Source organism: Colobus angolensis, unplaced genomic scaffold (genome assembly GCF_000951035.1).
Source record: "Colobus angolensis palliatus isolate OR3802 unplaced genomic scaffold, Cang.pa_1.0 Scaffold50, whole genome shotgun sequence".
Taxonomy (NCBI): domain Eukaryota; kingdom Metazoa; phylum Chordata; class Mammalia; order Primates; family Cercopithecidae; genus Colobus; species Colobus angolensis.
Genome location: NW_012118488.1, coordinates 2,779,725 through 2,792,974, shown reverse-complemented (window position 1 = coordinate 2,792,974; position 13,250 = coordinate 2,779,725). Strand labels below are relative to the sequence as shown.

The following is a 13,250-nucleotide window of genomic DNA, read 5'->3' as shown; positions in this document are numbered from 1 at the left end:
GAGATGGAGTTTCGCTCTTTCGCCCAGGCTGGAGTGAAGTGGCGTGATCTTGGCTCACTGCAATCTCTGACCCCTGGGGTTCAAGCGATTCTCCTGCCTCAGCCTCCTGAGTAGCTGGGATTATAGGTGCCCACCAACATGCCTGGTGAATTTTTGTATTTTTAGTAGAGACGGGGTTTCACCATGTTGGCCAGGCTGGTCTCGAACTCCTGACCTCAGATGATCCATCTGCCTCAGCCTCCCAAAGTGCTAGGATTATAGCCCGGCCTCAGAGAACTGTTTAATGTTTCTCTGTTTAATTGCCAAGATACCTCTTAGAGGTGGTTACTCGTGTCACTTGACAGATGAGGAAACCAAGGCACAGTGTGGTTTAGTGACCTCCACAGGGTCACATGTTGGGACCCAGAGCCCAAGGCTCCTTGTTCTTCTCTCTGACCCTGGACAAGCCTTCCCTCCACAACACTAGGCAATGTTGGAGCCAACTCCATGGAAACAAGGCAGGAGCTAGTGATTTTCAAGTGTAAATTTCTCCCCTAATGCATGTCTGACTTCTGTTCTCTCCTTCTAGCCCTTTATCATTGATGGGTTTAAGTTTGACCTACGGATTTATGTACTGGTGACATCCTGTGACCCTCTCAGGATTTTTGTATACAATGAAGGACTGGCCCGCTTTGCGACGACCTCTTACTCCCGCCCTTGCACAGACAACCTGGTGAGCTAAGGGGACACACTACCTCACCCTATCCCCATAGCATAATTAAAAAAAAAAAAATCCTAGTTAAATCCACGTTCTCAAGACATTGTGAGGGTCATTTGTTGAGCGCTTGCTATGTGCCAGGTTTCATTCAGCCCTCCCAGGAGCCCTCAGAGAGAGGGAGGATTATCCCCATTTTACGAATGACGAGATTAAAACCCAGAGCATAAGGGGCTTGTCCAAGGTCACATAGATAGGAAGAGGTGAGTCTGGGGCTTGTGGCCAGGTCTGCCTGACTCCAAAGCCAGAACCACAGTTCAGGGGTACTCAAGGAGAAAAGGCCATGGGTGAGCAACCCTGCCATCCCTGCCTTTCCTGGATCCCCAGGACTCCTGAAGTTTTTCTCAGGCTGCGCACAACCCAATCTCATAAAGAATTGGAGTTTTCTTGTTTTTTTTCTTTTTTTTTTTTGAGATGGCATCTCATTCTGTCACCTAGGCTGGAGTGCAGTGGCGCAAGCTCAGCTCACTGCAAGCTCTGCCTCCCGGGTTCACGCCATTCTCCTGCCTCAGCCTCCTGAGTAGCTGGGATTACAGGTGCGCACCACCAGGCTGGGCTAATTATTGTATTTTTAGTAGAGATGGGGTTTCACCGTGTTAATCAGGCTGGTCTTGAACCCTTGACCTCGTGATCTGCCCACCTCAGTCTCCCAAAGTGCTGGGATTACAAGCAGGAGCCACCGCGCCCAGCAGAATTGGAGTTTCTTAGGCTTGAGGCGGCAGGACACACCTTCTTACTTCCTCTATTTTGCCACACTAAATAAGCCCTAAAACTTCCTTTTCTTTCCATCCCTTCAAGCTCCAGGGGCCATGGGAGGGCACAGAGAGGAAGCAGGGGGCCTGCCCTTCTGAGCTGACCCCACAGATATGTGTATCTTTCCCCAGGATGATATCTGCATGCACCTGACTAATTATTCCATTAATAAGCACAGTTCAAATTTCAGTCGAGACGCTCACTGTGGCAGTAAGAGGTAAGGAAGAGGCTTCATTTTTCTTTCCTTTCCCTACCAACCTCAGAACTGCTTTCTGGGATTCTACCCAAACCCTGTCAGTCCCCATCAGTGTTTCCATCTTGGGTCACATGGTCTGAGAAAGTACTTCTTTGCTTCGCAACCCAGAACAAATTCCTTCGTCTCTGCCCTCTTGGCTGTTAATCATTAAAAGAAGGCCCCATCGTAAACCCTGGGAGGCTGGGAGGAGGAGAGATAAACATGAGCTGTTTCCCCAGCAGAATATATACACACACCAAAACATACCCTTATTACAGTTGGCCCTTCTGATATTTCCAAAGCAACAGATATTTACTGATCTGCCACGTGAGAAGGACTTGCCAGGCAGTCATTGCTTGGCCTGTGTTCCCCCGGGTGTTGCTCCATTAGAGATTCCCAAATGATGTGTCACAGTGCCCTGACATGTGGCTAGCTGGCTTGAAGATTCCTCAGAAGGGGGGAGATTGAGAGCGGTTCACGACAGTATCTTCACGACAGGCTTTTCCATTCCTGTTATTGTCTAATCAGGTCTCATTTGAGTTTTAAGAAAATGGGAGACTGAAGAATGTGAACTTGATCAGGTGAAGGGGGAAAGGGAAAAGGAGCAAGTATTTCTGAGGCGTCATGTGTGTTGGGGTCTGTGTTTGGTGCTTTCTGTGCATTTTTTATTGCTGAATTTTTCTTTTCTTTTTTTTTTTTAGACGGAGTCTCGGTCTGGCACCCAGGCTGGAATGCAGTGGCGTGATCTTGGCTCACTGCAACCTCCACCTCCCGGGTTCAAGCGATTCTCCGGCCTCAGCCTCCCAAGTAGCTGAGACTATAGGCATGTGCCATCACACCCAGCTAAGTTTTGTATTTTTAGTAGAGACGGGGTTTCAACATGTTGGCCAGGATTGTCTTGAGCTCTTGACCTCGTGATCTGCCCTCCTCGGCCTCCCAAAGTGCTGGGATTACAGACGTGAGCCACCACGCCTGGCCTATTTTTGAATTTTTCACAGCAACACTATGGTAAAGGCATTGCTATCTGCTCTCTGTAGGTGGAGAACTGTGAGTTAGGTGCCATCTCCATCTTACAGATGAGGAAACTAAGTCTTAGAGGTTGCGTGAGTTACCCCAGGTCCCACAGCTCTGACTGCTAGACTGGGTGGAGAAGCAAGGTCTGTTAGACCCCAGAGCTCATTCTCTTTTCTAACGCATCAAGCTTCAAAGGACCACTGAACAGGCTATCAGTTTGGCTTCAGATCATCAGAGAGGCATGTGACATTTCATGACGCCTTCAGTGGCAGCATTCCAAAAACACACGGAAAATCACTAAGTTAAGGCTGCTTAAAGGGGATGTGGAAGACTGGTGGGAGGCAGTCTCCCCCTTTTCCAGAAGATGTCAGCCACCTGTGCTGCCTGAAGCTCTGCCACTTCCTCCTCTCCTCCCCACCTGGGCTGTGGGCACCAGCTGGGCCTCTTGCATTGCTGCGTTCTGAGCGTCGGCACTTTGGGAGGTCTAGCTTGTAGTCCCGGCTCTGACACTTGCCAACTAAGCTTGGATAAGTTACTTCATCTCTCTGAGCCTGCACTTCTTGGTCTGGAGGATGAATGTGATGAGACTCCCTGCCATGCCCTGACACCTCACAGGGTCTCTGTGAGGTTCAAATGACTTGTGATGGCAACATAGACAGTGTGCATGGTTACTGTCATTTTTCGTTAGCCTAAGGGCACGGAATGGAAAGGTTCTCATTTCCCTCCTCCAGTGAGAACTGGCACCCCAACAGTAGGCTCTGGGCCCTCGGCTGTGATGGAGGAGTGTCTTGGGGTAGCAGAACTAAGGTGAGGTTGCAAAGGCTTCAAGTGTTGTTCTGCCTCTTCCAATTCCTTCTTCCTCTTCCTCTGTTCATCTCCCTCTCACCCCACGGTGCTTCTCCATCCACTCTCTCCTGGAGCAGCCGCCTGCCCCCGTGGCCTCCGCCTGCCCTTGCTGGGCTCAGCCTGTCTCCCTTGGGCTCCAGGTCCATCTCTCCTCAGTTTCACCTGGACATCTTCAACTCAGCATTTCCCAGTGTGGCTGTATTCTCTCTCCTTGCCTCCACCCCAGCACTCCAAATTGGTCTCCCTGCCCAACTTCCCCATCTCTACCTTCTCATCTCCAGGGCTGGAGAGCTTAGACATTTCTTTTCCTAGTGATAATTTACATACTTGAAACCACTTAATCCTCCTCAAAACAACACTATGAAGTCGGCATTATTATCGTCCCTATTCTGCATATTAGGAAACTGAGGTGTGAAAAAGTTAGGTAACTTACCCTGGGTGGCACAGCTAGGAAGCTGGGATTGAAACCAGGGCTGCCTAACCCCCAAGTTGGTACCCTTACCCACTAAGCCATGCTGCCCGTACCATCCACTCCATGGGCAGGGCACCGTCTTTTTTTTTTTTTTTTTCTTGAGACGTAATCTTGCTCTTGTCACCCAGACTGGAGTGCAATGGTGCGATCCCGGCTCACTGCAACCTTTGCCTCCTGGGGTCAAGCAATTTCTCTTGCCTTAGCCTCCTGAGTAGCTGGGATTACAGGCTCCTGCCACCACGCCTGGCTAATTTTTTTTTTTTTTTTTTGTATTTTTACAACCCTCACGGTCAATATCAGCCATTGCCCATAGCCATGCTTTACCCAGGGCACATTTGTCTTTTGTCCCTAGTTGTACTTTGCTCCTTGAGGGTTACAATGGTGCCCTGGCCTTTGGGGTTCTTCCCATAGTGCTGGGCAGAGTTCTTATTTCCTCCTTTCCCTCCCATTTTGTTTCTCCTTTCCTCTTCCTCCTCTCCATCTTTTGAGACAATCTGCTTCTCATACTGACTGTCTCATTTGTCCCAAAGTTGGCAGTTGAGGTCAACTGCCCTCCCTGTCAATACCCCACTGGGGCACAAACTCAGGAGTAGTGCTGCAGTCACAGTGAATGAGAAGACAGGAAACCTGAAAACCTGGCAGGATTCTCTGGCAGACACCAAGCCATCTTCATCTTTCAGTGTGCTCAGCACATGGCTGGTATTCAATTGAATTGACTCACCACTGGGCATTATGAAATTATACAATAAAGTATATTCATTGTGATGAGTCCTGAGTCATCAAGAAAATGTTATGTTATATGTTGTCGGGGAATTATATAATCTACTTCAGGAAAATTTATTTCCCAATCAGGCAAATTAAATACATTTTTTCCACTTGAAAAAAATTGGCTTAAAGCGATCTGGAAAATCCATTTATGTGCAACACTGTTTTCTGACAATGGCAGGTGGAGGAGGTGGCCTCTATATTGAGTAGCCTTGGCTTATCTGTCTTTATATAAATGCATCCTTGGTTGTTTCACATGTGTGTTGACTCCCTGAATGGTCCTGAGGCTTCCCATGACAGAGGTGACAGTTTCTAGTGTCCCTTCCTTGCATGAGGCTTTGCATGCACCAAAGGCCCTTATTAAATGCACATTGTCTGGCCGACCCTGCTTCCTCCTTCTTGACCCCTTGGGCTGGGGTCTAGTGAGCTTTTGAAACTGCTTGGATGAGCCGTGTCTCTTGTCTTTTTCATTATTTCTGCTGTTCACTCCCCTGCACCTCCTCCTTCCACATTGCCACTTCCACTTTGGCTCTCTGTGCACATGTATGTGCATGTGAGGGGGCAAATGTGTATCCCCACCACTGCCTCTTGGATTTGTGAGATCCGTCCTCTCTCGGTAATGCCCAGCTCAGAGCTGGCTGAGCATCCACTCAGGTATTTCTTCATGAACTGTTCCACGTGAGGTAGACATCTCTGAGTTCCTCTGTGATCAGGCGACCCCCAGCTGTCTCTGTTTGCCCATGACTGAGGGGTTTCCTGGAATTCAGAACTTGCAGTTCTAAAACTGGAACAGTCCAGTTTGCCTGGCACAGTTGGTAACCTTATCTGTGGACATGCCCTGGGGTGCCTTTTCCTTGTGGGCAGCCCTAAAACAAGACTTCTGTGCCATTAATATCCCCAGAATCCCCTCAGATGGCTGAGGTGGGACCCAGGCATCAGCATTCTTAAAAGGCTGCCCACATGCTTCTAATAAACACCAGAGGCTGAGGAATCATTGCTGCCAAAGTAAAACCATGGTGTCGGGGGGTTTTCTTGACTCATCCCTTCCCCTGCTGCTGATAGATGTTTTGTGGGTCACAGTGAGAGTGTCCTGACCATGTCTTATGTGACTGCATCCGCACCCACCCCAGGACTCTGAAGACTTGGAGGGAGTAGTCCTGGGATTCCTGGGACCTCCTCTGGCTCTGACACAGCCCAGGTGTCACCCTGGCTCCTGGGTGTTCGTCCCTGCTGGCTCTGGAGCTTGTCTCCACCAGGAGTTTCTGGTTTCCGGCATGCCATGGCCTCGGGTGACCAGAGGTCAGCTACACTGCCTCCTGGCCTGTGGTTCCCTTCCAGGAAGCTCTCCTCCTTCAATGCATACATGGAGGACCACAGCTACAATGTGGAGCAGATATGGAGGGATATTGAGGACGTCATCATCAAGACCCTCATCTCGGCGCACCCCATCGTCAGGCATAACTACCACACCTGCTTCCCCAGCCACACGCTCAGCAGCGCCTGCTTTGAGGTCCTGGGCTTCGACATTTTGTTGGACCACAGACTCAAACCCTGGCTGCTGGAGGTAGGGAAGTTTGGGCGAGGGGCGAAAATGGGCTCTTGTTATTAGGGCCAGCCCGCTTCAAGGATTCCGCCCTCCTGGCTTACCTGAATTGTTTCAACTTCCCAGGCCACTTCCTCCCATGGTGCCTGCTGCCTGGGGCTTCTCTCTTAGCTGAGAAGTGGCCACCAGAGGGGGGTAGACAGCTGGGAATTAGATAATTCCATTGCCTTCTTGAGGTCCTCTCAGACAAGGAAGTGCTGATCTCAGGCACAGAGTGATTCTAAAGACAGCTCGACCTTTTGTAACAGAGTTGTCTCCCAGAAAGGGGCGTTCTTCGTCAAAGCTGGGTTGGCAACGTTCAGTATCAGACAGGAGCGACTGTGCCCCATTCTTAGGGGCCTGGACTACTCAGTTCACACACACCAGCAGAGAGTGTCCTGGGGCCTACTGCCACTGAAACAGGTATGGGGCCATGTAGTGAGTTTCCTGCCTCTCCGAGACCCATGGGTGGTGAGAGGAGGAGGAGAAGCTTTCCTGGCAGCTGCCTCTCTTCCTGAAAGAATTGTCCCCAGGAGCCCTCTCACGTGGCCCTTCAGGGAGCATCGTGAGGAGCAAAGGGTGCTAGTGCCAGGTTCAGTGACACAGGTCAGACTTTGGGGTGGAGAACCCGAGACTACAGGTCAGATTCCTGCAGCTTTGCCCTTCTTCCATTCCCAGTCCTTATTTCCAGGTATGGTGGGAGGAAGAGGGATGTGCCTGTTTGCAGCCCTTACCCAAAGAGCAGAATGAGCCACCAGGAGCAAGCCCTTCAGAAACTTCTAGAAATCTGCAAATGTCACATGGTGCCTCCAAACAATACAGACTTTTCAGTGTGCAGGAATAAGTCCTTCCCTCCTCCTACCTGTCTCCCCTCCACCCTGGCCAGGCTCCCGAATGCCACTCCTCTCTACCTCCTGTGTCCGAGCCTGTCCCTTTGGATAGTACCACTTCCATTCTGCTCTCTGGATGCCCAGTGCACATGAGGGAACACATGCACCCCAGATGGAGTGGAACACACACACCAAAGAGAGGGTAGCCCTGATGCTCCCAAAGAAGAAAGGCCTGAGATAAAAACTGGTTTAACTAGAGGGAGTTATGCTTCCTCCTTTTTTCATCGCGACTCCAGTCCAGATGCTCTCGCCTCCCTTCCTCTCATCTTGGTAGTCAGGCCCTGAGGTGGGCTTTGGTAGCACCCTGGAGGTGGCATCTCAGCCACACTCTCTGCTTTCACTTTGGATGGCTTTGTCACCAGTTGCCCATCTTGCCCTCACAGGTCAACCACTCTCCAAGCTTCTCCACCGACTCTCGGTTGGATAAAGAGGTGAAAGATGGTCTGTTGTATGACACTTTGGTCCTGATCAACCTGGAAAGTTGTGACAAGAAGAAAGTCTTGGAGGAAGAGAGACAACGGGGGCAGTTCCTGCAGCAGTGTTGTTCTCGGGAGATGAGGTACAGTAGCACTCCCCAGCCTTGGGGGGCTCTCTCTCTCTGACTCCCCTGCTCCCAGTAAGAATGGTCTGTCCCGGGCCGGGTGCAATGTTCATGCCTGTAATCCCAGCATTTTGGGAGGCTGAGGCAGGAGGATCACCTGAGGTCAGGAGTTCGAGACCAGCCTGGCCTGGTGAAACTCCGTCTCTACTAAAAATACAAAAGAATTAGCTGGGTGTGGTGGCACACGCCTGTAATCCCAGCTACTCAGGAGGCTGAGGCAGGAGAATTGCTTGAACCTGGGAGACGGAGGTTGCAGTGAGCCGAGATCATACCACTGCACTGCAGCCTGGGCGACAGAGCGAAACTCCGTCTCAGATAAATAAATAAATACATAAATAAATAAAATAACAGTCTGTTTTGGTCCAAATTATGACTCAACAGCCTACTAGTTATGTGGCCTTTCTGTCACTTCTCCGAGCCTCAGTGATCTTTCTGTGAAATGGAGCTATGATACATAAGGTTTTTGGGTGAATGAAATGAGATAATGCATATAAAAGGCTTAGCAAAGCACTTGGCACTATAATACATATTGAAGGCTATTATAATCTTGCCTGGAGTTGGAGGGGGGCGGTCATTTTAACAAATGATAATCCCATTTGGAAAATGAGTTTATACTGGCAGAATGTAGCAGTTTGAATAGTTTTACTTGGAATATTCCTTTGTTCCTAGAAATAGGAGATTAAGTTACAGATATATAGCTATATATAATGGATAGAAATTAATTAATATTATGTGAAGCTTTAGGAATTACCAGTATAAAAATAAGACCATTCCTTTATTTCTACTGTTAAGAAAGATGTGTCTGTCCTTCTCCATGTTCCCATGTTGCCAGGAGCTAACATCCCCTGCTTCCTGCTGGGCAGCACTTGCTTTGTAACTGGGGCTTCCATTCTGTAGAGAGATTGTAGTGTCAGGAGACTCTGAGCCTAGTCAAGGGGATCCTTTGTTGCTTTTCAGACCCCACTACAGCCCCCTGCACTCCTCATGGGCAGAGCCAGTCTAATCCTTTGGGGTTGAGTTTCTGAAACTGATGCCGTAAATAGCATTTATGTTTGGATGGCACCATGTTTCTCAGGCACTTGCACTGTCTTCCCTGTAAGGAGTGAGCAGCTAGGTAGGGTGGAGTGCTGTGTGGCCTTGTTCTGGAAGCCAAGGAAACCAAGACTCCAGAAAGGGAACTGACCTGTACAAGGTCACCCTGCTGGTAAATGACAGCTCTGGACCCAGAGCCCAGTGGGTCTGCTGCCTGGGATTCCAGGATGCCTTTCGCCATGTCCTGCCATCTCTAAACTCCCCGAGAAGGAGGCAGTGTCCTGTTGAGGAGCAGCTGTCAGGTTAAAGGCCTTCTCTGAATCAGTCTCCTCATTATTTGGCCTTGGATATTTCTGTGGCTCTGGGTTTCCCTGCTGTAAAAGGGAGCTTATCATCTCTCCCTACCTGACCCCGACTTCCCCAGGGGGCTGTGAGGAAGAATGAGATTATTGCAGCTCATAAACGGTCATCAAGGTCATCCAGGAAGCCCTCAAATTCAGCAAAAGTACAGCGGCTATTCTGTAGAGAAGGGTAATCAGGACTGTGAATGGGAAGGTGGTGACAGTCTGCCTAGTCAGAGCTAAGCTGAGTGGAAAATGGGTTTTACTTGGAACAGGACAGAATTTGGTGAGTTGTCAAAAAGACTGTGCTAACCAGCTCTTAGTGTATTATGACGTGGGCTGTCCCAGGAGGGCTAGAATCTCCTTTCAGGGAAACAGTCATGCATTTATTTAGCAAACCCTGATTGGCCACCATTATGTGCAAGGCCTCCATCGGGCCCTAGACGATCTCCAGCTTGGGCATGTCCCTTCCAGGCTTTGTCCCAAGAAAACTTGACAGCAGCCCCATGTTCTGCTTCCCAACAGGATTGAGGAAGTCAGGGGTTTCCAGGCCATGCAGTTAAAGAAAACTGAAACATATGAGAAGGAAAACTGTGGAGGGTTCCGACTGATTTATCCCAGTCTGAATTCGGAGAAGTATGAGAAGTTTTTCCAGGACAACAACTCCCTCTTCCAAAATACTGTTGCTTCCAGGGCTCGGGAGGAGTATGCCCGGTAGGAAGACATCCGGGATGGGGTTGGTGGGGGGTTCTGGGGATTGTTTGTGATCTATTGGCTGACTGGCCTGGAGTGGCAGGGAGAGTCCCCAACCATGAAAGTTGCCAGAGCAGCCAGGCACCGTGGCTCATGCCTGTAGTCCTAGCACTTTAGGAGGCCAAAGCAGGTGGATGGCATGAACCCAGGAGTTCAAGACCAGCCTGGACAACATGGCGAAACCCCATCTCTACAAAAAAACAAAAAGGAAAATTAGCCAGGCGTGGTTGCCTGTGCCTATACTCCCAGCTACTCAGGAGGCTGAGGTAGGAGAATCACCTGAGCCCAGGGCAGAGGGGTGGAGGCTGCAGTGAGTTGTGACTGCACCCCTGCACTCCAGCCTGGGTGTCAGAGTCAGACCTTGTCTCAAAGAAAAGCAAAAACAGAAAGTTGCCAGATGAACATCTGCCCTGGTCTCACAAGGACAAGGAATTGGAAGATTCCCTGTGTGAAGTGGAGAGAGGTAACTCTTTCTAGAAACTGACTCCCGAGGATAGCTACCCCCTCAAAGCTGCCTCATGGATTCACACAGGCGTAAACTCCAGGAGCTGGAGGGACTCATCCACTGAGTCCAGTCTTCTCCCACCAGCTCATTTTATGGAAAGAGAGGGCAGAGCAGAGGAGTGATCACATATAAAGATGATGACAGAAGAGGGACCAGAACTCCCCTGTGTCCTGACTCATGAGACTGAGTTATTTCTGCTATATTAAGTCACCTTTTGTCCACTCTCAGCATCCATTGGCTACAGAGGCCCAGCACATGAAATGGCCCAATATGAGATCCTTTGGCTTTAGCCTCCTACCCAGACCCTCTTCCCGGCACCTGCCATGGATGGGAACTGGCCTGCTGGGAAGTGGGGAACAGATAGTGGTGTGGTGGACTAGGGAATAGCCCTCTTACTGTGCATCTCTCCTTGGATGCTGTTCCCACACAGGGGATGGTATGCTTGGCAGAATGATGCTTTCCTCCACACCCTGCTCCTTAACCTTCAATCACTTGTGCAGACTGGAGATGTTGGAGAAGGGAACGTGGAACTCGCTACCTCTTCGCCCAGTCGTGTCCATCCCTCAAGGAGAATGCTTGCCTGCGCAGCGCATCCCTAACCCCCGTGACATTCACTTGTTCTTCATGGGCAGGCAGCTGATCCAGGAGCTGAGACTAAAACGGGAGAAAAAGCCCTTCCAAATGAAGAAGAAGGTAGAGATGCAGGGGGAATCGGCAAGCGAGCAAGTGAGAAAGAAGGGCGTGAGGGGCTGGCAACAGAAACAGCAGCAGAAAGACAAGGCTGCCACCCAAGCCTCCAAACAGGTAAACCTGGATCATGGGGAACACACGTAGCCAGCACCCCTCCCCACCTGGGCCTGATCCGTGGAGGGTGCTGAGGAGACCACTGCTCAGAGCCCAGACACACTGAAGGGCTGCACAGAGGCCTTGGCAATGACGGGGTAGTGCGGGGAGCCCTGAAGGCACACAGGAGCTGGCATCTTTTAGAGAATCCCTCCATCCAGGCAACAGAGGACTCTCACCGGTCTGTCCTGCTTGCCTCCTCCAGTAGGAGTAAGAGCAGCCAGGCCATGCTGGGAGGCTGAGAACGAACCTTATTTAGGGAACCTTATTTAGGGCTTCAGGAGTGCACATACTCCTGGTCCTCAACTGCAGCTTGGGTTGGAATCCTCCCCTCTAGTAGGCCAGGGCACAGTGGAGAGAGCAGGCTACTGGGAAGAGCTTCTGGGAGCAGGACTCTCAGAACATTACATGGGATGCTGATCATGGCTAGGTCTATCCTCCTCTGTGCAAAGCGTGGACCAGTCCTGGCTGTGGGTCAGCTGTCCAGTTGGCCTGTGGTCTGTCTTCGCCTTCTCTGCTTACCACTCTCTTCTAGCTCAGTGGGAAGATTCAGCTGAGTTTTCAATCCATCTCCTTTGTCTCAAAGACTCACCTGGATTAGAGCAGAGATTTTTGTTTCATATTATTTAACTTTGTTAGGGTCACAAACCCTTTAAGTATTTGATAAAAGCTATGGAATCTCTTGCCAGAAAGTACAAAATGCACAGTTTTTAAACTGCAATTTCAAGTGGCTCAGACCCTGTGAAGCTATCCGCGAGTCCTGTAAGGGTCCCAGAATTCCGGGTTGAGAGCCCCATGTTAGAGAAATTTTGCTATCCACTGCTTTCCTTCTCCTCATCTCCTTTGTACCTACCCATGGGTGCAGATGAATCTGGAAGTGGATAGAGCTGGGTTCCCATAGGCTGTGTGTTGTGGTTTCCTCCTCCCCAGTACATCCAGCCATTGACATTAGTGTCCTACACACCTGACTTGCTCTTGAGTGTCCAAGATGAAAGGAAAAATGAAACGGACAGCAGCTTCCACGAGGAAGACCCCATGAAGGAGGCCGGCCCTGTTTCCCCCAAGCCGACATCTGCGAGGCCCTCCAGTTCTGTAGCAGACCTGAGGAATATCAGTCTCAGCAGCTCCGAGTTGGAGCCCAGTAAACCAAACTTCAGCATAAAGGAGGCCAAGTCTGCCTCTGCAGTGAACGTTTTCGCTGGCACTGTGGTAAGTAGTGAGCCGAGCTCTGGGAAGGAGTGGTGGGAGTCTTGCTTACTTAAGGTCCTTTTTCTACCCCCAACTTGCTGTGACCCTTTGAGTAGGCCACTGAGCCTCCCTGGGCCTTGGTGTCTCCCCTTGAGAAGCCCACACTGTGGAATGGCATAGCTGCTGGGAGGATTGGCATTTAGGAAGGCGCTTTTGTGAGTCCCCTCTTGGGAAGCAGGTTATCCCCTGGAGTGGTTCCTAGAGCTGCTGTGGCAAATTGCCTCCAACTTGGTGGAGGCAACACCGTTTATTCTCTCACGGTTCTTGAGGCTGGAAGTCTGAAACCAAGGTGTTGGCAGGACCATGCTCCATCTCAGGGCTCTAGGGGGAAGATCCTTCCTTCCTTCTTTGCTTCTTGCTGGATTCTGTCTGGTGGCTGCTGAGTGCTTGGCAGTCCTTGGTTTGTGGCAGCATAACTCCAATCTCTACCTCTGGTGTCACGTGACTTTCTTCTCTGTGCTTCTCCTCTGTGTATCTTTTCTTTTTTCTTTTTCTTTGTTTTTTTTTTTTGAGACAAGGTCTGGCTCTGTTACCCAGGCTGGAGTGCAGTGGTGCAATCTCTGCTCACTGCAACTTCTGCCTCCCACGCTCAAGCCATCCTCCCACCTCAGCCTCC

At 50.2% G+C, this 13,250-nt stretch overlaps 1 protein-coding gene across 1 annotated transcript in view; it reads left to right on the top strand.

Moving 5' to 3' along the window:
• The window catches only part of TTLL6 (tubulin tyrosine ligase-like family member 6), a 43,974-nt gene that overhangs the window by 20,983 nt on the left and 9,741 nt on the right, over positions 1–13,250 (top strand). Inside the window, 7 exon segments of the mRNA XM_011959883.1 lie at positions 569–712; positions 1,639–1,724; positions 6,178–6,403; positions 7,695–7,870; positions 9,811–9,999; positions 11,176–11,347; positions 12,317–12,595. Coding sequence (XP_011815273.1) covers positions 569–712; positions 1,639–1,724; positions 6,178–6,403; positions 7,695–7,870; positions 9,811–9,999; positions 11,176–11,347; positions 12,317–12,595 — 1,272 coding nt within the window.